General features: G+C 53.5%; 1 protein-coding gene and 1 long non-coding RNA gene across 3 annotated transcripts in view; one reads left to right on the forward strand and one right to left on the reverse strand.

The window, feature by feature from the left end:
* Positions 1–1,311: 1,311 nt before the first annotated feature.
* The window catches only part of PIK3R3 (phosphoinositide-3-kinase regulatory subunit 3), a 347,705-nt gene continuing 327,065 nt past the window's right edge, over positions 1,312–21,951 (forward strand). For both annotated transcript variants that reach the window (XR_012160507.2, XM_073357839.2), the window contains exon 1: positions 1,312–2,066. Coding sequence is in view for 1 of the 2 variants with exons in the window: in XM_073357839.2 (XP_073213940.1) it covers positions 1,757–2,066 (310 nt within the window). In the remaining variant the exon portion in view is untranslated. The remainder of the gene's footprint in view (positions 2,067–21,951) is intronic.
* LOC140916338 (uncharacterized) lies at positions 9,049–16,505 on the reverse strand. The gene is made up of 3 exons (XR_012160508.2): positions 16,161–16,505; positions 12,085–12,252; positions 9,049–11,197 (listed from the first exon to the last, which is right to left on the reverse strand). It is a non-coding gene; the product is annotated as an uncharacterized LOC140916338 (long non-coding RNA).

A 21,951-nucleotide genomic window follows, 5' to 3' on the forward strand; every position in this document is an offset into this window, starting at 1 on the left:
CAGTTTTCTCTCCTCCTTTCCCATCCCTCCCGCTATTTGAATTTGCTGCTCCCTCTCCCTTCAATGCATCTTTCCCTCCCCTCCCTCGGCCTTGTCTATTTTTACCCTCCAACTGGGCCCAACGCTCCTCCTCAAACCCCGAGCCATGCCGTTCCCGCTTGCTTTTCACATCCTCTTCACTTTTACTCTCTCTCTGCTTGCGGCTTATTCACTCTCTCCTTCCCAGGCTCCCTCCCCACGCCTGGCTCCCTTCTGCCGCAGCAGCAAGGAGACCTATATATCACAGCCAGCGAGGAGGTGTGTCTACTGACATCACCCTATAAATACTGTGCGGCAGTGCAGGATCATAAGGGGGTCTGGGGGCGGGGGGCCGGGGGAGCGTGAGCGCTGCACGGAGGACCTTGCCTCGGAATCTCTTCCCCCCCCAGAAAGGGGAGGCTGGGGGCGCGGGCAGAGACTTGGCAGCTTCCTAAGCCCATCTTTCCCTGCTCTCCCCGGCTGGCAGGGAGCCCCGGGCAGCTGCAGGCAGCAGACAGAGCCGGGACACGCCTGGCACCGAGTGGTAAGAGGCATGCACTTTCTTAGGAGTTGCGGCACCACGGCTAAGTTGTTGCAGCCGGACGCGGGCTGCGCTGGTGGAGGCATGCCGGTGGCATGGGCAGGCGAGGGTAGGGAGCGGATCTGTGTGTGTGTGTGTTCGAGGTGGGGGGAAGCAGCTGTCTCTCCCTGTGGCTAGCTATTTTCTGCTCCTAAGAGCTGTGGACGTTGGTGGCGGTGGGCAGCAGAGTGAAGGGGAGGCGAATGACTGACGGGCGCTGACAAACAGGAGCCAAGCGGGCTTCTCTCCTACATGCCTGGGTCGTCGCTGAATGCTGCGTGGAATCACGTCGCTTTGACTTTGCGTGGGTTTGGTGTTCCTCGGGCAGTTATATCCCTGAAGCGATTTTTGAAATGTACCCCTGCTCCCTCAAAAAATTCCCCATCTCCGCGTATTGAACCAGTTCCTGGCACGGATCTCCGGCTGCCCTCTGGAGGAGCGTTGTGCGCAGGGAGAGGCGTATTAACGACTGGCCTATGGAGAGAGGGCACCGTGCCCAGTTTCTCCTCCTTTGCCGCCGCTCGGCCCCGCTTTTCTTGCCTGCGGTGCCTGATCCCTGCGGACGCGGGACCTGGCCAAGATGCCCGTGACTCCCTCGGTCCCGGCGTGGCGTTTTGGGTGGGAAGCTGGGCTCCGTCGGTGCATCGAGGTGGTGATGATTTAAGCATTAATACGCTCGCGCTCTCTCTCTCCCACAGGGACGGAACAAGCAGGCGATTGCTGACAGGACAGGATCCCAAGCAGCGTCGTCCGGGAAGACAGAGGGCATCCGGGCTGGCGGGCGTCGCGGGAAATGTTAGATTAAACCCGAGCTGGGGGAGAGACAGGTAACTGCAATCTCCTCCCTGCACTCACAGCGGATGGCACTGGGATTATTACGGATGGCTGGCCTGATGGCAGCATGCTCTTGACCCCTTGGGGCTGCCTCTGATCCCCGCGCTCCTGGAGTGGGAGGCTGGCAGCCGGAGCTGCGACTCTGGGGGTGCCCAGGGGGAGTGTTAGAAGTTCTGGGAGCAGCTCTACTGACCTTCTCTCTCTGCCCCCCACCACCCACCTCTGATCCCAGTCCATCGCGCTCTCTCAGCACCTCCCAGTGCCTGCTGGGACTGGCGGAGAGCCCCTGGCGTGCGAGTGACCCCTTGCCACCAACTTCCTGCCATGGCCTCGTCGGATGGGCTGCAGTACCGGGCGCTCTACGAGTATAAGAAGGACCGGGAGGAGGACCTGGCGCTGTGCCCCGGGGACCTGGTCACTGTCAGCAAGGCGGGACTGCTGGGCATGGCCGACTACAAGGAGGGGGACGAGAGGAGCCCCAAGGGCTGGCTGAACGGCTTCAACGAGCGCACTAAGGAGCGGGGCGACTTCCCGGGCACCTACGTGGAGTACTTGGGCCCTGTGAGGATTGTGGCCACCGCTCTCAAGGCTCGGCCCAGGCCTGTGCCCCCCACCCCCACCAGCCAGCTGTGGGGTGAGTACCAGCTGGGGATGGGGGGTGGGCGGGGAGCGTCTGTTTGATGAGTGTGTTCCTCTCCCCCCGGGTAGCGGCCTCTCAAAACTCCTTAGACCAAGGGGCGGATGTTGTGGGGAGCCACTCTCGAGGCCCCGGGCTAAGGTCAGCCGCGCCGCCCTGAGAGCCCATCTCCCAGGGAATGGGAGGACCCCCTGCCCACGCACCCCTTCCTCTTTGGGGGCAGGGCTACGTTCAGACAGCTCCCATGGTCTCCACGTGGCGAGAGGTCAGGCAGCTGGGCCTCAAACCCCGTGGGCTCTATGGGGCAAAACTGGCCCATGCCCCCACAAAGCGGTTGCTCCGTCAAGCACACCTCCGGAGGGTAGAGAGGGGAGGGGTACATGCCTACAAGACACCTCCTCCAAGCTCGTCTTTGCATGTAGAAAGCGGGGGCCGGCTGGACATGTGGCTCTGGATGTTTGAGCCCAGCCGGGCATGCGGCTCCTAACCAGCGGCAGAGACTCAAGGGCAAGTCGGCGTGACGCAAGCCGGCTGGGAGTTTGCTGTGCTGGGGTGGGGGGTGGGGGGGATTGGATATTGGCACGGAGTCCTGCAAGCGTGCCTGGGGTCTCACAGTCAGGACCTGTTAGAGGCCTCGATCCTGATCACGGGGTAGGACTCTGCTGGCTCCTGATTTACACTGGCCTGCATGAGATCCGGTTCTGGCAGGTTTGGCTCATGGAGCAAGCTGGCTTTGGGCCACTGGCTGGCATCACAGGTGACTTTGAATAGCCACCAAAGCTGGGGCAGGACAGCACGGCTAGCACTGCTGTGGACCCCCGGTTCTGTGGTATTTGCCAGGTAGTCCTGCCTCCCAATCCTCGGCAGAAGAGACTGGGGCTTCCTTGACACCGGGGGAATTAAGTCATCCAGGGCCCTCTGGATGCTTGGGCTGCAGTTTTCCGCTGGGAAGTGGGGTTACCTCTGCCGGGGCATGAGGGATGGCAGACCCAAGAGCTCCCTCAGTGTCCCAGTGGAGATGCACGCCAGCCCCAGAGATCAGATCGGCTCAAAGTTTGGGGGGCTCGGATCTGGGAGGGGGGACGCGGTCGGTTTTGTTCCGAGCATGTTGCAACGTATGCACCGAGCCCGTCGCTCCTCTGAGCCAGGCTGGCTGGAGCATCAAAGGCTGAATGAATGGGATCATTTACGTGCGCCATACAGCTCAGCGGAGCGTGTCCGAATTTGTACCAGTGACAAACAGAAGCTGGCAGCACTGCGAGCGAGCCCGGGGCTAAGCGCCCCTCCACTTCTGCAGGCAATCGGGTGCAAGAGCTGGTAGGGAGGTAGGGGAGAAAAAGCCCCATAGCATGCTACCCTGGGGAGCCAAAAGACAGGCTGAATGCCCAGCCCCCAGCAAGACAACTGGTCAGTGGGTAGGATAGGGCATGCAGTGTAATGCTGTCACCTTGGTAAAGCTCTTTTGAGATCTATAGCTGGAAAATGCTGGATAACATCTTGTTATTGCAGCTGTGGGGGACCACAGAAAGGAACATCAGGAGCTGTATGGTCTTAACAGATATGCCCCTATGAGAGGTGTAGGATTTCCTTTCAAGGACCCACTGACGGCAGAGGGAAGGTGGTATGTTTCTCCCTAGCTTAGAGTCCTCGCTGTCACTTACTGTTTTCTTTCCCCCCTCCCAAAGTGACTTTCAAACTCATTTCTGGTGTAATTAGTTGTGTATCTGCCCTGCTTTAGTTTCCTGTGTCTTGCAACTTTAAATCTGAATCAGCTCCATGCAGATTGTTATAGAGGGAGGGGTACACACTGTGCTCTCACAGGAAGGCTTTATATTCGTTCTTTCTTGGTCAGTTGCTATTCAGTTGATAATCGAAACTTGTTCTGACTTGGTCTGGGACTCACCCCTGCAGTGCCTCCTGCTGGTTGTCCAGGGAATTAGTATTCCAGCCCCCAGAGCACCCTCTGCAGGCCACGGTCCCATTTGCCGCTGGGCCCCAAGTCCCTCCTAGACCCCAGTGCCCCTTTTACCCAGGGTGCTGCTCCCTGGCAGTACCCCCAAAGATCTGGGTCTCCCCTCCCTGGGGAATCCCCACCTCACCTCAGTCTATGGCCACTGCCAGTCATCAACTAGGCCCCATTCCCTGGGGCCCACTGCAGTGTAAACGCCACTCATCGTAGGCAAGAGGGGTTTGGACCTGCTGCCTTTGCCTACCTTTGGCTTCCCACTGCAACCCCAGTACCTATTTGGCCTTCTTCTAGGCCTGCAGCCTGGGGGGTTTCCAGGCTGGAGCTCCCCAGGCCTTCCTCCAACCCTGCTCCACTCCAGGTACTATGGTACACTCCCCAGCAGCCAGGCACTTCTCCCTCCACCTTTATAGGGCCAGCTGGGTCTGGTTGGGGCATGGCCCCAGCTGCGGCTGCTCCGCCAATCAGCCCAGCTTTTCCCCTGCCCCAGCCCTCTCCCAGGGCTGTTTTAAGCCCTTCAGGGCAGGAGCAGGTGACCACCCTGCTACACTTGGAAATACATGGCTGCTCTTGGTCTATGGAGAACCCATAAATCCTGACAGTAAGGTCAAAGAAAACTGCAGCAAACCCCTTCTCTTTTCATGGAGTCACTTAAAAACAGGAGCACGTTTCTAGCCAGGGTGCTTGGTGAGTTGCAAATGTATAAATATTTGTAGAGATTGCAAACCGAGTCCGATGCTGCTGTTTGTTGCATGACATGGGTGGAGTCTCAGGTGGAATGTTCTTGGGTCCGGTTTCTGCATTAGCAGTGTCCTTATCTGTGTTGTATTTGAATGAGGATGCCCAGAGTATAGTAGGGCCTGATTCCGCCCACCCTTGGGCCGGGATAAGTCGGGAATCGCTCTGGAGAAGTCAATGCAGTTCGATAGCCTGAGAGGAGAACTCAGTCTGTGGGGGAAGAAAATTAGGTTTGTTGTTGTTACTGCAGCTTGATCATTGCTACGTGTGTGATTGTGTTAAAGAAACCCCATTTGGCTGCCCAGAGGAGAGGGGAAGGGATGAAGTGGAAGGCTGTGTAAACCCGTGTTGCTGGCAGATCAGGGTGTCAGTCTGGCTGGGATTTTTCCCCCGCAAAGCCAAGCAGTTTTATAAATCTGTTTAGGTTGCAGGGTCTCACTGGTGCAATGGTTCCAGCCATGAAATCTCTGGCTAACATCACGTCTCTCTGACTTTCAGATTATGCAACTGTTTTTGTTGGAGGGAGGAGGGGTTAAGGCAGTGGCTTTCAACCTTTCCAGACGACTGCACCCCTTTCGGGAGCCTGATTTGTCTTGCTTACCCCCACGTTTCACCTCACTTAAAAACGGCTTGCTTGCAAGATCGGACACAAAAATACAAACGTGTCCCAGCCCACGGTTCCTGAACAATTGCTGACTTTCTCACTTTTACAATATAATTATACAATAAATCAATTGGAATATAAGTATTGTACTTACTTTTCAGTGTGTGGGATATAGAACAGTATAAATAGTCAGTGTCTGTATGAAATTTTAGTTTGTTCTGACTTTGCTGGTGCTTTCTATGTAGCCTGTTGTAAAACTAGGAAAATGTCTGCATAAGTTGTTGTTACCCCCTGGAAGACCCCTGCGGACCCAGGGATGTGCGAACCTCCGGTTGAGAACCACTCGGTTAAGGCACCAAACTGGGACTCAGGACACTTGGGTTCAATTCCCTGCTCTGCCACAGACTCCGTTTGTGAACTTGGCCATGTCACCGAGCCTCTCTGTGCCTCAGTTTCCCATCTGCAAAGTGGGGAATAACAATCCACCCGTGGTCTGCCTTGTCTATGACTATAAGCGTAACGCCAGCCGACCCTGGTCATCGGCGGGCGGGATCGAACCTGAGACTTCTGAAGCATAGCGTGTGAGTCTCTACTGGCTGAGCTCAAAGGCCCCTAGACTCTCTAAAGGGGGGCAGAGCAGCACACCAGGCAGGCATGGGTTACATAAGCTCTTTGGAGTAGGGACTCTCCCGCTGTCTTTGCACAGCACCCAGCACAATGGGGCCCTGAGCTCAGTTGTGGTCCCCTGGGGCTATTGCACCTCAGATTAGAAATCGGTTGCTAAGGCCAACATCGTCAAATTTAGGGGCTTAAACTGAGGCACTTACCTCCATATTTAGGCACCTGACTAAAGAGACCCTGTCTGTCAGAGAGGCCAAGCACACGCAGCCTCTCCCCCCCGCTGACTTAATCTTTAAAAAACATTGAGTATAGCGATGGGGGTGAGCCAAAACCTCTGCTTGATCGCAACCCGTGTGTAGTTACATAATGCAGCCGAGCCAAAAGAACCAGCCTGGTTCGTTCTCCTCTCCGCCAGGCCGTGATAAAGGAGAAATCTCTCTCTGGGCATAAGGTCTGTTCGCTTCCTGGCTGGGACCTCTGCTGGGGTTTACTCAGCTCGACACAGTGTGACCTACCCGTGGCCGAACTCTCTCAAGGACCGGCTTAGTATCTCCAATCCTCTGGCGTCTGTCTGCCTGGCTTGTGTCTCGTGCGGGGATTTCGAGCCAGGTTAGCAAAAGGGCTTGTGTAGATCTGAAGCGGGCTGGAGCATTATGCCGTTTTGCTGATTTGAATGTCGGTTTCCTTTCTTCCTTGCCATCTCCCTGAACTCGATGAGCGAGCCCCGCGTTGAGAGGGCACAGCTCAGCAGTGCGAAGTCGCGGGGGTGGCTGGGAGCAAAGGGTGGTAGCAATGCCCCATATGGCGTTGCAGGATCATGCCGCGCCTGAGAGGCCCACAGAGAACGTGATGGATTTAAAGGAGGATTAGCCTCTGAGGAGTGACATGAAGGGGTGTCCTTATTAGATTTTTCTAGTCCTGACTATTAAGGCTGCGAACTCCTTGGGATTGGCAAGCCCAGCTGGCTTGCCTCAGCAGCAGTGACGCTTCTGTGATAGAAACCGAGCCGGCCGTTCTGTTGGCGATGCCCTGGGCACAGCACAGAATCCAGCTCGCTCTGCCGTAGCCGGCTGGGCTCTGCAGGAGTGAACGTTTGCAGGTGAATAAATGGCCAAATTCAGCTGTGCCTTGCCTCCTTGCAGCCATTTACCCCGGTGCCAAGCGAGTAAAGCCACTCCTGAAACAGCATGGCAGCATTTTGCACCTACTTTGCATCCATGTAAGCAACCACATGCAGGGCAGGGCAGTGGCGGATCAAGCCCGGTTTGCACGCCGACACAGGGAACCGTGTTCGTATAGCTGGCCGCTCACTCTTTATTTTTAAAGCTATCGCTGTTAACCCAAAGACTCAGCTGGACCTGGAAGTGGCTGCAGAGGGAATTGCCCTAAATTAACTTTTGACAGGTTGCCATCAATCAAGGCTTTGCAGCCTGTTTCCATGGGATTTCTACCCACTCCCCGAAGAATACAGTTCTACTAGCCTCCTGTAAGGTTTCCAAATACACATCTGGGTTGAGTTTCTCTGGAAAACAGCCAGCAACGGTTACAAATACCGAGACTCCTTAAAAGGTGACGACAGCGCGCTGGGTTGACAGGCCTGTCAGAGGATGAAAGTCCTCTCTCTCATGAGCATCTCATGATCCTTACCATATTCATCCTCGCAACACCCCTGTGAAGTGGGGAAGGGCTAGGGCTTGTCCTCAGATGCCTGATCTGAGGCATGCAGAGTGTCGTCCTGATGTTGCATCATTATAACGCGTGCGTTGGGACATTGCATCAAGAGGCAGCCATTATGACATTGCAACTCTCTGTCCTTGGCAAGTGGGCAGTGTCAGGACCTGCACCAGGATTTTCTGTGGCCAGCTCCATCCTGGTGTGGGATCTGCCCCCTTCCATCTGGCTGTTCAGAGGGGAGGGTGTCTAGTGGCTCTCCTGTTTCGTCTCCCCCTACCATGCCTGGTATTTTGACCATGCTGCCGTGCCAGTCACCCTTGGCAGAGATCTAGGTAAAGCAAGCAGAGCGCTGAGCTAGCCTGCATGCGACTCTAGATCCAGAGGAGGGGTGTCTCTGCCTTGTACGGTGTTGTACAGTGGGCTGCCTTTCCTATGGAAAGGGCAGTATGGAATCACAAGGCGTGTCCTGGGCCAGCGCAGAGCTGTGCAGAGTTGTCTGTGCCATGCCTGCCTTCGTTATGCCCCGCTCTGCTCCACAGTCTGTCATCTGAAGGACGGGTTTATTTAGTGAACGCTGTCTGCCCTGTCCACGAGCAGGTCACGGTCCTCTGAAATGCCTTGCTGAACTTCAGTCAATGAGCCTCACCTTGAGGATCACAGGTGAAGAGCTCCTTGTGCCTCTTCCATCTTTGAGCTGGGCTGGGCGGTTTTCATCTTCTGGGGAAGGATCAATCCAAAGGGGCAGGGATGCCGTTCACCACAAATACTCACAGTGAGAACGCTTGTGGCGTTTGACCAGTTCTACCCATCGCCAGTTCTCCCTAGTGACTTGATCCAAGTTTGAACCTAGGTCTCTAGACATGAAAGGCTCATAGTTAAGGCTACATTTTAGTCACGGGTATTATTAGTAAAAGTCATGGACAGGTCACGGGCAGTAAACAAAAATTCATGGTCCATGACTTTTACTATATACTCCCATGTGACTGGGGTCCCGGGGGGGCCAACTGAGGTCACTCAATTAGGATGAACTGCAAAGAATAGGGCAGACAATCCCACAAACTGGTGGATATTCCAGTACTTCGATTTACCAAGCCAGCATAAAACAGCTTCCTTATTACCTCACTGGTTACTCAAAAGTCCAAACAACACGGTTTCCTTAAAGTGATCCAGCCTCAGGCCTCCATCCAGGTACACATGTCAAATATGATGAGGATTAGTGAAAATCTTATTCATTATGTAAGAAAGTTCTACCAATCCCAAAGGATCGGACACTTTACCTCCCAGGTTAATGAATATTTCAGATCTTATCCAAATACATGCTTACAGCCAATTCTTATTAACTAAACTAAAATTTATTTTAAAGGAAAAGAGAGACAGTATTGGTTAAAAGATCAGTATACATACAGACATACGTACAATTCTTGAGATTCAGATTCATAGCAGAGATGGAGAGCTTTGTAGACACAAAGAGTTCTTTCAGAAATAGTTCATAGGTTATAGTCCATTGTTTGTATTCAAGGTGGTCCAGTCAGGACTGGGATCTCAGTCCTTAGGGCTTAGGCTTCCCCTGCATGAAGCATCAAGCAGGTCTGAGATGACAGGCTCAGGACCCAAGAGTCTTTTATACAGTTTCAGGTCTCTTGTGACAGCTTGGAGCCCTTAGGCAAACAATAAGCCTCATGGGGACTTGGAAGTGGACCATTTCCTAAGCATCGCTGGTAATTATCCACACAGATTAACATAAGGCAATTGCCTGCTTTTCCATCATTCGCAGCTGATTTGCTGTACATTTCAAAGAGAAATGAATGCAGTGATATCCTATGTTTACAGTTCATTTAAATGTTAAGATGTCCTTTTGATCTCTGAATTAACAGAATACAGCATAGACAGGGACTGTTTGATTACATTATTGACCTCTACCAATACATATGTAAACACACAAAACCACAAACATTATCTACCAATATGTTTTTAAGGGTTGAATATGAGTCATTTATCCTGCAGGATGCTTTAACCTTTCTGGTCATGCATCACACCCTGACTAAATTTTGGGTGGTAGGGGTGGTCCAAGGGTGCTGCATGGGCTGGGGCAGGTGGCCTGGGACTCCTGCTAGTGCTGGGGGTGGGAGGGTTGGCGGGGCTGGCAGGGTCCCTACCTGGCTCCATGTGTCCCTGCAGCTCCTAGGCAAAGGAGGAGCTAGGGGGCTCCTCGCACTGCTCCCGCCACAAGTGCCGGCTGCACAGCTCCCATTGGCTAGGAATCACAGCCAATGGGAGCTGCGGGGGCAGGGCCTGTGGGCCATGCCAATGGGAGCAGGGGAGCCCTCCACCCTGAGGTAAACGTGTCCCCCAACTCCCTGCCCCTAGCCCTGAGCCCCCTCTCGCACACTCAAACTGCTGCTGTTGACCCACGGGCTGCCCAGCTCGGGCAGTCCCTGAGCCAGCACCGGCCACTGCAGAAGTCACAGAGGGTCATGGAAAGTCACAGAATCGGCGACTTCTGTGACCTCTGTGACAGACTCGCAGCCTTACTTATAGTCCATAGCCACATGGTGGCTGTATTTCTGTCAATGGTATATTTAAGTTGCAGGAAATTATTCAGCCACTAGATGTCTGTGGGTGCAGTACTGAGTTCCAGGCCGGGTGTGCTCACTGGTAAACAAGGGAGGCAAAGTTGGAACTCAAGTTGTGAGGGGGTGCCTCTTTGTGTCTGATTTTATGTTAGTTTTTCTGTAATCAGCTCCTCCTATTTAAGACAGACTGATTTCATTTCTACTTGAGCTTTAAGATGGGCATTGACTGGGGCTGGAATTTACATGGTGGAAATGAGCATGTAACACTGGCTACATTTGAGTGTCTCCTGCTAGTGGCATTGAGAAGAGCCTGCTGCCTATGTCTACTAGAGGGAGCCCTTTAGAGTCTTTTCCTTTCTGAGCCCCCCACCCCCACTCGCCCATGCTATAAAAACTCCACGACCCACCTGTGCCACAATAACTGGTTTTGTGCATATACAAGCCAGGGCTGGCGTTAGGGGGTAGCAAGCAGGGCAATGGCCTGGGGACCCACGCCACAGGGGCTCCCGTGAAGCTACATTGCTCAGGCGTCAGCTCCGGGTGGCGGGACTCAGAGACCTGGGCTTCAGCCCCATGCGGTGGGACTTCAGCTTTCTGCCCTGGGCCCCAGTGTATCTGATGCTGACCATGCTTGGATCTCCCCCCACCCCCGAAACCTGCTCGAGGCCCCGGGCCCCTGGTTGAGAATCACAGCTTGAGATCAAGCAGCTGGGAAAATCTTGGTGCGGTAGCTGCAGACCTATGCCAAGAGCTGTGAGGTTATTACAAACAGCGCTGGGGCTATTTCCATCCACCGAAGCTTCCTTTGTCCTTGCTGTTGGCTGTTGGCCGAGTTTCACTTCATTAGGTGTAATTGGGATTTCTCGCTCCTGGCTGGACAAACCAGAGAACTTTCTTCGCTGCATGACAGTTTATCAGAGGGTGCTTGGTAATGAGGGCCGCTGACCTTCAACTGGGGAAAGGGAGAGGAGAAAATGGGTTGGACACGCAGAATTTTAAACAGTGTTTGTTTCCCTCATGCACTGTGAAAACCCATCCTGAATGTGAATTCACCTGCCACGACCCGAGGTCCGAGGTCCTTTGTTTTTCCTGCAGCCACTGTTGGCGTGGCTAATGAACGGGAAAATGCTTTGCTTTCAGTGCTCCAATTCCGGTCGGGGATGGTAAGTCAAGGAGAGCCGCATTTTCCCTAAAACGCTTTGCTTGACAACATGTGTGCGAGTGACACGGCTGATGCACCGGGGATCAAACCAGGGATCTGCAGAGCTAAAAGCATAAGCTGCTGCAGCTTGAGCTAAAGATCTGTAGCTGGGGCTGTAACAGAATCGTGTTGTCTGTGGATTGGGCACACAGAAGGGCCCTGTAACACTGGCCAGTGGGATGCATGTTTGCAATAAATTCTTTATGCTGCATGTACTTAGGGGGCCAGCTGGTCCCATGGAGTGGAATTGCCAGAGGAAGTATTTCGTCAGTGACACCAGCTTCACATTTGACTCTGGTTGGCAGCGGCTCAGAGCTGTTGCCATCCACAACTGGCCACCTTGCTGAAAAGCGAAGGGACTGCTGGGCCTGTGAGACCGGACGCCTCTCAGCTGAGGTGGTCCTGCAGGGCTGAAGCCCTTCAGGCTGTGGTGGTGGCAAAGGGAGGAACCCAGGTTTGTCTCCTTGCACTGGAAATTTACCATCCGTCCGTCTCTTCCCCCCGCAGCTCCAGGGCAGAGTGAGCTCATTGAAAAACTCAGACCCAGCTTTTGATCTCTGTACAGCTACATGGGGGTCACTCTGGATTTATCGCAGGGTGAATGAGATCAGAAGCTAGCCCGGAACGTCCGCACGTACCTTTTGCGAATGACTTTCTGTGCCTCGAGACTTCTTATCCCAGTTTTTCAGGAAGCTCTTTCGTTTGCCATCGACGGTTGTGCAGTATGTCAGTACAGTTTGCTCTGCCGAACACCCAGCCAAGGATCAGTGTTGCCCCTTGGTTCCCCCAGAAGGCTGGAGTAGGACCTGAAATAGGTTGTGTAAGAGGGGTCTTTATTTAACAAAGCTCATGTCTGACTGGAGACAGACTAAAGATGTTGCAGCATCCATAAGTTGTGCTTACTACTGTTGTGTGTTCGTAAAGTGCTCGGGTGGTGAAAGGCAGCTGTGTACATTAGGGCAGGGGGTCAGGTGGGGAACAGCTGTAATAGCCCCCCACCTCCACTTCTCCCCTGAGCAAGTGCCCTCAAGGTGACCATTGCACATATAGTATGTATTTGCCCAGAGTGGACCATGCATACATGGGCCTGTTGTGTTTATAATTGCATGGGGAAGTATATATAAAACAGACCGCCATGCTAAAAACGTATCCATGATGTCTTAGAAATAATGCATAGATTTTATGTGCCTCGAGTTGATGTGAACCCTGATGAATTGCTTCGAACTGACAGAACTTAGTTCTGCCTGAAAATTAAATCTTCCCAACAGGTCTGCCTACATTTAAAACCTGGCTCATTTTTTGTAGGCGGGTGTGTTACTCTGCCCCCTGCGAGACAAACTTGGGTCCAGTCTAATGTGAGCGTTGGCCTGGAGAGAGGTTAATCTAAAACCGTGGGAAGATCCTTCTTTGTCTGTCGTTGTTTATTTGTATTACTGTAGGACCGTCGGGGCCCCCGTTGGACAAACACATTGCAAGCTCTTTGGGGCATGGATTGCTGATTGTCTAAATGGACAGGACAGCCGGGGCAGAGAGGTGAAGTGATAGTCATATGCTGAGGGTATTTTGACCTGGAAAATGCTGACTTCTAGGCTCCGCTCCTCAACTGGTGTGAGGCCACATTGTCTGCCGATCAGTGGAGTCCAGCTGAGGACTGAACCCTGTTCCCCCATTTGTGTGCATTAACTGGGAACAGTTGTCTCCATGTACTGGTGGTTCTCTGTCTTTTCCACACCGGGGGGATTCTCCTCCCATCTAGCCTGGACTCCCCTTCCTTTTTATAACGTGGGACGGGCAGGGTAGACAGCACCCTTGATTCCTGTGCTTGACCCTGAGGCTGGGAACCCGGGACATACATCCTAGTCGCTAAGCTATGGCAAGAGGCGTTTGTGTATAACCCACCATGTGCTGTGGGCGGCTATAGCCTACTGATCTAAGCACAAACGCAGCATTCAGAGGAGGTTGCTCCGTGGAAAAAAGAGGGCAGAGGTTAAGCAAACTCGTCTGCGCGGTTTAAGCAGGTTGCTGTTCCGATATTGCCAGGAACACGGTAACCGCTGCCCAGAGCACCATGCTGGTGTAGGAGCTGCGGCGTCTCCAGAAAGGAAAGGAACCAGCATCATCACGGGGTTGGTGCTTGGTTTGTGGCACTATCCTCGAGAGCTGATCCCCTTGCTCCAAAGGGCCCTGCAAGTTGTTGCTCGTTTCGACCGCCCTCGCCAGCTCCGGTACTTCAAAAGGGAAATATTCAACTTGGAAAAGATATGACCCAAGGAGGGGAGAATATGACAGAGGTCTATAAAATCATGACTGGTGTCAAGACCGTGAATAGGGAAGTGTTTTTTACCCCTTCACGTGGCACAAGAACTAAGGGGTCACCCAATGAAATTACTAGACAGCAGGTTTAAAACAAAAGGAAGTACTACACACAGCTCACAGTCAACCTGTGGAACTCCTTGCCAGGAGATGTTGTGAAGGCCAAAAGTATAACTGGGTTCAAAAAAGAACTAGATAAGTTCATGGAGGATAGGTCTATCAATGGCTGTTGGCCAAGATGATCAGGGGTGCAACCCCATGCTCCAGGTGTCCTAAACCTGACTACCAAAAACTGAGACTGGACCCGATCACTTGATAATTGCCTTGTTCTGTTCATTCCCTCTGTTCAACCCTCACCACGCTCTAGGGCTTGGCACTTTTATTGAATTCCTGTGCAACAGTCCTGTGTTTTCCTCCTCCAGGGGAAGGGTGGGAGCAGCAGTGACACCAGGCACTAGGGACGGATGTGGGGTGAGGATCGGGGCCGGGCACCGAGGGGGTGAGGATCGGGGGTAGGTGTGGAGCGGGGGGTGAGGATCGGGGCCAGGCACCGGGGACGGGCGCAAGGGATGGGGTGAGGATCGGGGCCAGGCACCGGGGACGGGCGCAGGGTGAGGATCGGGGCCAGGCACCGGGGACGGGCGCAGGGTGAGGATCGGGGCCAGGCACCGGGGACGGGCGCAGGGGATGGGGGTGAGGATCGGGGCCAGGCACCGGGGACGGGCGCAGCGCGGGGGTGAGGATCGGGGCCAGGCACCGGGGACGGGCGCGGCGCGGGGGTGAGGATCGGGGCCAGGCACCGGGGACGGGCGCGGCGCGGGGGTGAGGATCAGAGCCAGGCACCGGGGACGGGCACGGGGGTGAGGATCGGGGCTGAGCAGCGAGCGTCCCTGGAAGAGTCAGGGACGTAGGTGTGGAGGGGAATACAGCACTTCGCAGTGCTCAGCACCGGTGATGTTGCAAGCCGACTTTGTGGCGCCCTCTGAGGGAGGCTGCTAAGGCGGATTTCCTTGGAGTTTAGTTCCTGCATCTCGTAAGCGCACGAGGTGTTGAAATGCCATCTGGTCTGCTGCAGTGGCTCCTCCTCCTGACCTTCTGGGAGAGGACACGGCACATCAGCCGGCCCCCCCCAAGCAGCCCTGCCTCTGGGCAGAGATCTCCCAAAGCACTGCCCTGCATTTTGTGGCCTGAGTTGGCCTGATCCCAGTACCGTGGAGAGGTGCAGGTGGGTAAAAGATGAGGCAGTTAAATACCAAGCCACGTAGCCTCCTCCCACCTGGCTTTGCTCACGTTGCCTTCTGCCACTGTGCAGCCCGGGCTGTGAATTCTGGAGGCATCTACCTTAAATTACCATGAGCCTGGTGTATTCACCCTGCAGCCCGCTACCTTTTCTCCCACCCATCCCTTCGGCCCTTCTGTTTGGATCACACTTGTGATCGGTTTGAGGAGTGGAACCGGGGGAGCCGGGGCCAGGTTTCAGCGGGATCTAGATCGGTCTGACAGCAGGGGGCTTGGGGATGCAAGGCCAGGCCAGGCAGGGGGCTTCTTGCCCATTAACCCTGGAGCCTCAGCAGATAACGCTGGCCTCTCCGCTACAACTCTGCCGGCCTCCCACAGCGCTCAATGGCAAATGAAATAACTGGGTTCCCCTATGAACGATGGATGTCCATCCATCGGTTTGACACTGCCAGCCATCTTTGCTCTCCTACTGGGGTGGGCGAAGGGACCTCTTACTCTGAGCATGCTCATTTCACTGCAGCTCCTTTGCTCGACACCCCAGCCTCTGCATCCTCAGGGCACAGGGTTGCCACCTTTCTAGTCGCACAAAACCTAACATCTTAGCCCCGCCCCTGCCCCGAGGCCCCGCCCCTGCCCCGAGGCCCCGCCCCTGCCCCGAGGCCCCGCCCCTGCCCCGAGGCCCCGCCCCTGCCCCGAGGCCCCGCCCCCGCTCATCACATTCCTCCAACCTCCCTCACTTTCACTGGGTTGGGGTGCGGGAGGGGGTGAGGGCTATAACTGGGCATGTGGGCTCCAGGATGGGGACAGAAATGAGGGGTTCAGGGTGCGGGAGGGGCCTCCGAGCTGCAGCAGGGAGTTGGGGTGCGGGAGGGGGTGAGGGCTCTGGCTGGGGGTGCAGGCTGTGCGGTGGGGCTGGGGATGAGGGGTTTGGAGTGCAGGAGGGGGCTCCAGGCTGGGGGTGGGACCGAGGGATTCGGAATGCGGGAGGGGGCAGGGGATTGGGGTGCAGGAGGGGGTGAAGGGTTCAGCGTGTGGGAAGGAGCTCGGGGCAGGGGGTTGCAGTGCAGGGGGGGTCTGGGCTCTGGGGTGGGTTCGGGGATGAGGGCCTTGGGGTTCAGGTGTGGGCTCAGGGCTGGGGCAGGGGGTTGGGGCGTGGACTTACCTTGGGTGGCTCCCAGTGAGCGGGGCAGGGCTAAGGCAGGCTGCCTGCCTGGCCTGGTACCTCACTGTGCACCAGAAGCAGCCAGCGGGTCCGGGTCCTTGTCACAACCCCCTCGGTGCGCATTGAGGGCTGTCTTTCTCGTCACCGGTTTGCCTTCCTGTTTCCCAGCAGCCCTGTAGCCAGCCAGCAAACATCCCGATAACCCGGTCACGTGCAGCATTCACAGGTGGTCCCAGAGCAGCCCCAGGTCTGTCACAGGCACTCCACCACACCTCTGCCTCCCAGCCCTGCCTGAGTCTCTGGGGGCTAGTGACGGATACCAGTGGCTGAGATGAGGAAGTGTCGGCTTCTGCGTACGGCAGTGGACTGAGACTCCAGAGATCTGGGTTCCGCTTCCACCCCTCCCCAGAACATCCTGCTCTTCTAAGATGCATGTATCAGCAACTCCTGCCTTGGTTAAGCTAAGCCTGCTGACCTGGCTAATTTACAGCCTGCTGACTTGGCTGCTTTTAGCAATAAGCCATAGTGGTTTTAGGCACTTCACTGGTTTGCCAAAGTCTCCCCGTACACAGTCACTTCATCTCTCAGTGGTTCAGGTTCCTGTCTGTACAATGGGTACAGCGCTCCGTCTTCTCCCTCCCCGCTTTGTCTGTCTGGGCTATTTACATTGTAAGTCCTCCAGGGAAGGGCTCGTCTCTCACTATGTACAGCACCAAGTGCCATGGAGCCTCGAGGTGCTATTGTGACACAAATACAAAAGTCCATTGTTATTAGCCTCACTGTATAAATGCAGGGATTAAGCCCAACAGAAGGTTTAAAACCACCGTTGCCGAGTTCAGAGCTGGTGTAAGTGGCATGGTCCATAGACTGAAATCAATCTGATTAAGGCGCCTCTGTTATCGCAGCATATGCGTGTGTCCTGACCTTGATTGGGTTGAGCCTCACAACCCCCCAGTGAGGCAGAGCAGCGTGGTTACCCCCATTGTCCGGATGGGGAAATGACGCACGGAGGCAAAGTAACTGACCCAGGGTCCCGCAGGGAGAGACTTCAATGTGGATCTTCTAGATCAGTGGCTCTCAATCTTTCCAGAATAGTGTACCCCTTTCCGAAGTCTGGTTTATCATGCGTACCCCAAGTTTCACCTCACTTAAAACTATTTGCTTACAAAATCAGACCTAAAACTACAAAAGTGTCTCAGCACACGGTTACTGAAATATTGCTTACTCTCTGCTTTTTACTATATAATTGTAAAATAAATTGATTGGAATATAAATATTGTACTTACATTTCAGTGTGTAGTATACAAAGCAGTATAAACAAGTCATTGTCCATAGGAAATTTTAGTTTCTACTGACTTTGCAGGTGCTTTTGATGGAGCCTGTTGAAGAACTAGGGCAATATCTAGATGAGTTGTTGTACCCCCGCGAAGACTCTGCAGACCCCTAGTTGAGAACCACTGTTCTAGGGGCCTAGCCACCGGACCATCCTTTCTCTCTAACGGGAATGCATCTGCTTAGGCCAAATTTGAATGTAACCAGAGGTGGCAGGTCTGAGCACCTAGCAGTTTCCTATAGCTAAACACATCCTGGAAGTGCACAGGGTACGCCAACGGTCGTACCTGATGCTAATGATCAGCCTCTTCTGTACGTGACCTGGGATGATCCTCATCTGCTAAGCAGGGACAGTGATCCACAAAACACAGATGAGCTTGCACCGTAGAAGGCACAGGAAATTAACTGGCCCTGGCGAGCAACCCCCAGCAATCGAGTCACTTGCAGAGCTGTTTTGATCTTAGATTCCTTGAATGATTTCTGTAGCTAGCTAGTTTCCTTGCTGAATCCACCCCTGAATGAAATATCTCCAAGCCAGGGTTGACCTCCAGTTGCAGAGAAGGCTCTGTGCTTAACACTCACACGCACGTACACACACGTGTGCAATTGCATTTCAAACAATAACAGCAACAGCCGTAGCACAGGGCAGCTGGGCTGCAGTCAGGAAAATGTGGCTCTTGCTTCCCACTGCGTCCCTTTCATCCCTCCCAGTCGGCCGCGCTGGTTCTCTGACGTGTGATGGCTTTTGACTAATTATGCTGCCCCCTGCTTATGCCTGTCTGTCTGAGGCTGATTGTCTTATTAATATTGTTTGCTTTAAGGGCCAGGAGCAACACAGAGACAGGGGACCTACCCTTCGCTTCTCCTTTTCCCATAGCGAAACCGTTAATGTCTCGGGAAGCAGCATGACCTAGTTCAGCTGTTCTCAAACTTTAGCAACCTGAGGACCCCCATTTTGGTTTTAAAATATTTTTTGCAGACCCCCCTCCACCCTTGCCCCTCCTCTTCCCTGCCTCTTTCCACCCCCTCCCCCGAGAATGCCCCGTCCCCCCCTCCTCCCTTCCCTCCTAGCACCTCCTGCATGCCGCTGAGTAGCTGTCCCCCCGGCGTGCAGGGCACGCTGGGAGGGAGGGGGAGGAGTTGATCAGTGGGGCCTGTGGATCTCCTGGAGTACCCTTGCGGATCCCCGGCGGTCCGCGGACCCCAGTTTGAGAAATGCTGGCCTAGTAGTTAGGGCTCGGCACTGGGAGTCAGGGGACCTGAGTTCTATTCCTGGCCTTGTTTTGTGCTTCTGTTTCCACTCCCATCCTTTGTTCCTACTGAGCAGAGAGCTGTTAAGGTGGGCTGGAATGCACTCGCTTGTCCACTGTTAGTACAATAGGCCTGTCATAAATATAAAGGGAAGGGTAAACACCTTTAAAATCCCACCTCTGCCACCATGTCAAGGTTCCTTCCCCACTCTGAACTCTAGGGTACAGGTGAAAGGGTTTTTCCTCTGGCCAGGAGGGATTTTAAAGGTGTTTACCCTTCCCTTGATATTTATGACAAGGCCCCTGATCTCCATGGGCTGGCAGGATCCTCGAGAGGTCATCCAGTCCTGAGGCAGGACCAAGGAAACCTAGCCCGTCCCTGACAGGTGTTTGTCTAGCCAGTTCTTAAAAACCTCCAGGGAGGGGGATTTCCCAGTCCTGGCGCTCAACACTGCTACAGATGACATCACTGGAACTCCCTTGTTATTTAAGGGAAGATTTATAGGTAACATGCAGCATTTAGGTACAGCCCCGTTACTCCCCTGTGGTATGAGTAGCCCCATACCACACGAGCAGCAGTGTCATTGCCTTCCAAGGCACCCCAGAGGGACAATTCAAGGTGTGGAAGCTAATCACAATCTGACCCACTTCTGGCCCTTTAGATGATTCCCAGCCTGGCCAGCAATCCTCCTGTCTGGTCTCGGCTCCCCTGAAGTTACTAGGCTTCCTGTGACCTACCCTTCCATGGGAATTAACCAGACATGGGCCTGATACGAAATCCCAGATTCAAACGCCCCAGAATCAAGGTGCTATTCCAAACCCGCACTTAGATCCAAGTCTTCCAGCTGGTCCCGGTGCTTCTCATGAGCTGAACCGAAACCCCAGAGCCACAAATCTCCCAGAGTCCTGGGCTGTTTGAAACCCCATTTCAGGAGTGTCAGTTTGCATCTTCAGCCCGTCCTTGAATTATCCACCAGGCCACTTCCCCCCTCACCCTCTTGAAATTCCCGGTGCACCCATGAGGTCTCAAAGAAACCAATTGACTCATCTGTTGATCTGTGTCATCCATTTATCTCGTCTGGGAGTGGTTGATCTATGTGGAGGGGGAGGGCTCTAGTAATCCTGGAACTGAAGCGGATAAGTGCACCTGTTACCATGGTATCTGAACGCCGAGTGGGTGAGAAAGGAAGAGCGTGGATGGTTAAATTGTGGAGGGAAGGTTGGGGAAGGGAATCCACTGAGTGTAACTCAAACAGAAGGCTAGAGAGCAAGGATGGAACGAACAAGTCACGTGCCTCGCATCACACTCATCTCTTGTTTGTGTTACATCCCTTTCCACCGCTTTTCCTCCGTCTTTGTCGTAGGTTGTCTGCCGCCCTGTGGATAGGGACGCCACAGGGTGATGCTGCCGTGATCTGAACCTGCCACTGTTAGAGTGGGTCTGAAAACAGAATCCCTGTCCCAGAGGAAATCCTGATATTTCCGCAGTTATTTTCATCTTGAATCAGGACGAAATGTAGAAACATCGACAGTTGTCATGCAACTAAAAGATGTGAAAAATGTCAATCCAGACACATCAGAGTCGTTTGTTTTGACATTTTTTTTTATTTGAAACAAAATGTTTTCTCCTCAGGGTGCAGAGAAGAGCCACGAGAATGATCAAAGCATTAGAAAACCTGCCTTCTAGCCATAGGCTCAAGGAGCTCGATCTATTTCGCTTAACAAAGAGAAGGTTCAGGGGTGGGTTGATCACAGTCTATAAGTGCCTACGTGGAGAACAAATATTTGGTACTGGGCTCTTCAGTCTAGCAGAGAAAGGTCTGCCATGCTCCAGCAGCTGGAAGTTGAAGTGACACAAATTCAGAATGGACCTAAGGTGTATATTTTTAATGGTGAGTGTAATTAATCACTGGGACAACTTACCAAGAGTCGGGGCGGCGTCTCCATCACTGATAATTTTTTAATCAAGATGGGGTGTTTTTCTAAAAGATCTGCTCTAGGAATTATTTTGGGAAGTTTTCTGACCTGTGTTATAGAGGAAGTCAGACTACATGATCCCAGTATTCCCTTTGAATCTTGCAACCTAAGAATCTCTTCCATTTTCTTCTTTATAGGTTCTTACAGCACCCTCATCACCAGAGTATCTGAGCAACTTCCAGTAGTACGTTAAGCAACATGATTAGCACCTTTCACCTGTGCTTTATTCTCTCTCTCGTCCTCTCCCCCAGGGGAGAACTGTGTGCACATGGAAGCATTTTGTTCCCGTAGGGTTTTGTTTTTTCAAACGCACAAGCTGCTCTGTGTGTGTATATTGAGAAGGCTGGTCGGAGGGGCGTGCCGTGACGTGAAGATGACATTTTAAGTTGAAGTGTCAATTTGAAATGAATCGGTCGGTTCTGAAACAACCGATTTGCTTCAGAAAATTGAAAAAAAAAATCAAACCCAACATTTTTCCCATAGAAAAATTTGACAAAAAAGACTTTCTGACAAAACCCAGAACTTTTCCTCCTCAGATTTGTAATTGGCTCTAATCACTGTGTGTACGGGAAGTCGGCTTTATCTTGCCTTTGGTGCAAAGCTAAGGCTGGTGTGGCCAAGCCTCAAGTATCAGCCTGCAGGGACTGACAAACCTGCTTTTGTTCCCCTTTGACAGCCATGCCAAGGGGAAGCTACAGCCCCAACAGCTGCTGTTGCTACCTTGATTGCTTTGGATTGCCCTTTTAATTTTGACTGTCCCCTGTTGCCACATCACGCAAATAGGGTCGTTAAGGTTCCAGGCAGCTTTATTAGCTCAGCAAGTGGAGAGGAGGGAGATGCCATTCACCAGCTGTCTGCAGCCAGATCCCCCACCAGTCCATCTTACTGGCCCCCTGCCTATGTCCACCATAGGTCGTTCTATCAGTCACCGTGCAAATACAAACTGAGGGGAGGCGGTGGGTGGGAGGGAAGGGGGTTGGACCTATATAAACGGAAGAGAGGAATCGCTGTCTTCCCTGAATCCAGAACAAGATTCCTGCCTTGCCTTCCAAACTGTTGCAGGTTCCTGAGCCCCTTTTCCCCTGGACCTGTCTCGGGCCATCTTGCGTGATGTTGTGGTGGTCTCCAGTAACGGTGCAGCTGCCTGGTGAATGGGAGCTTTGTGGGGGCGCGGTGCTGGGGAGAGGCACTGGGGAGGCCAGCTGCAAGGGGCCCAGCTTGGAACACTCCAA

This window comes from Lepidochelys kempii, chromosome 8 (genome assembly GCF_965140285.1).
Source record: "Lepidochelys kempii isolate rLepKem1 chromosome 8, rLepKem1.hap1, whole genome shotgun sequence".
Lineage (NCBI taxonomy): Eukaryota > Metazoa > Chordata > Testudines > Cheloniidae > Lepidochelys > Lepidochelys kempii.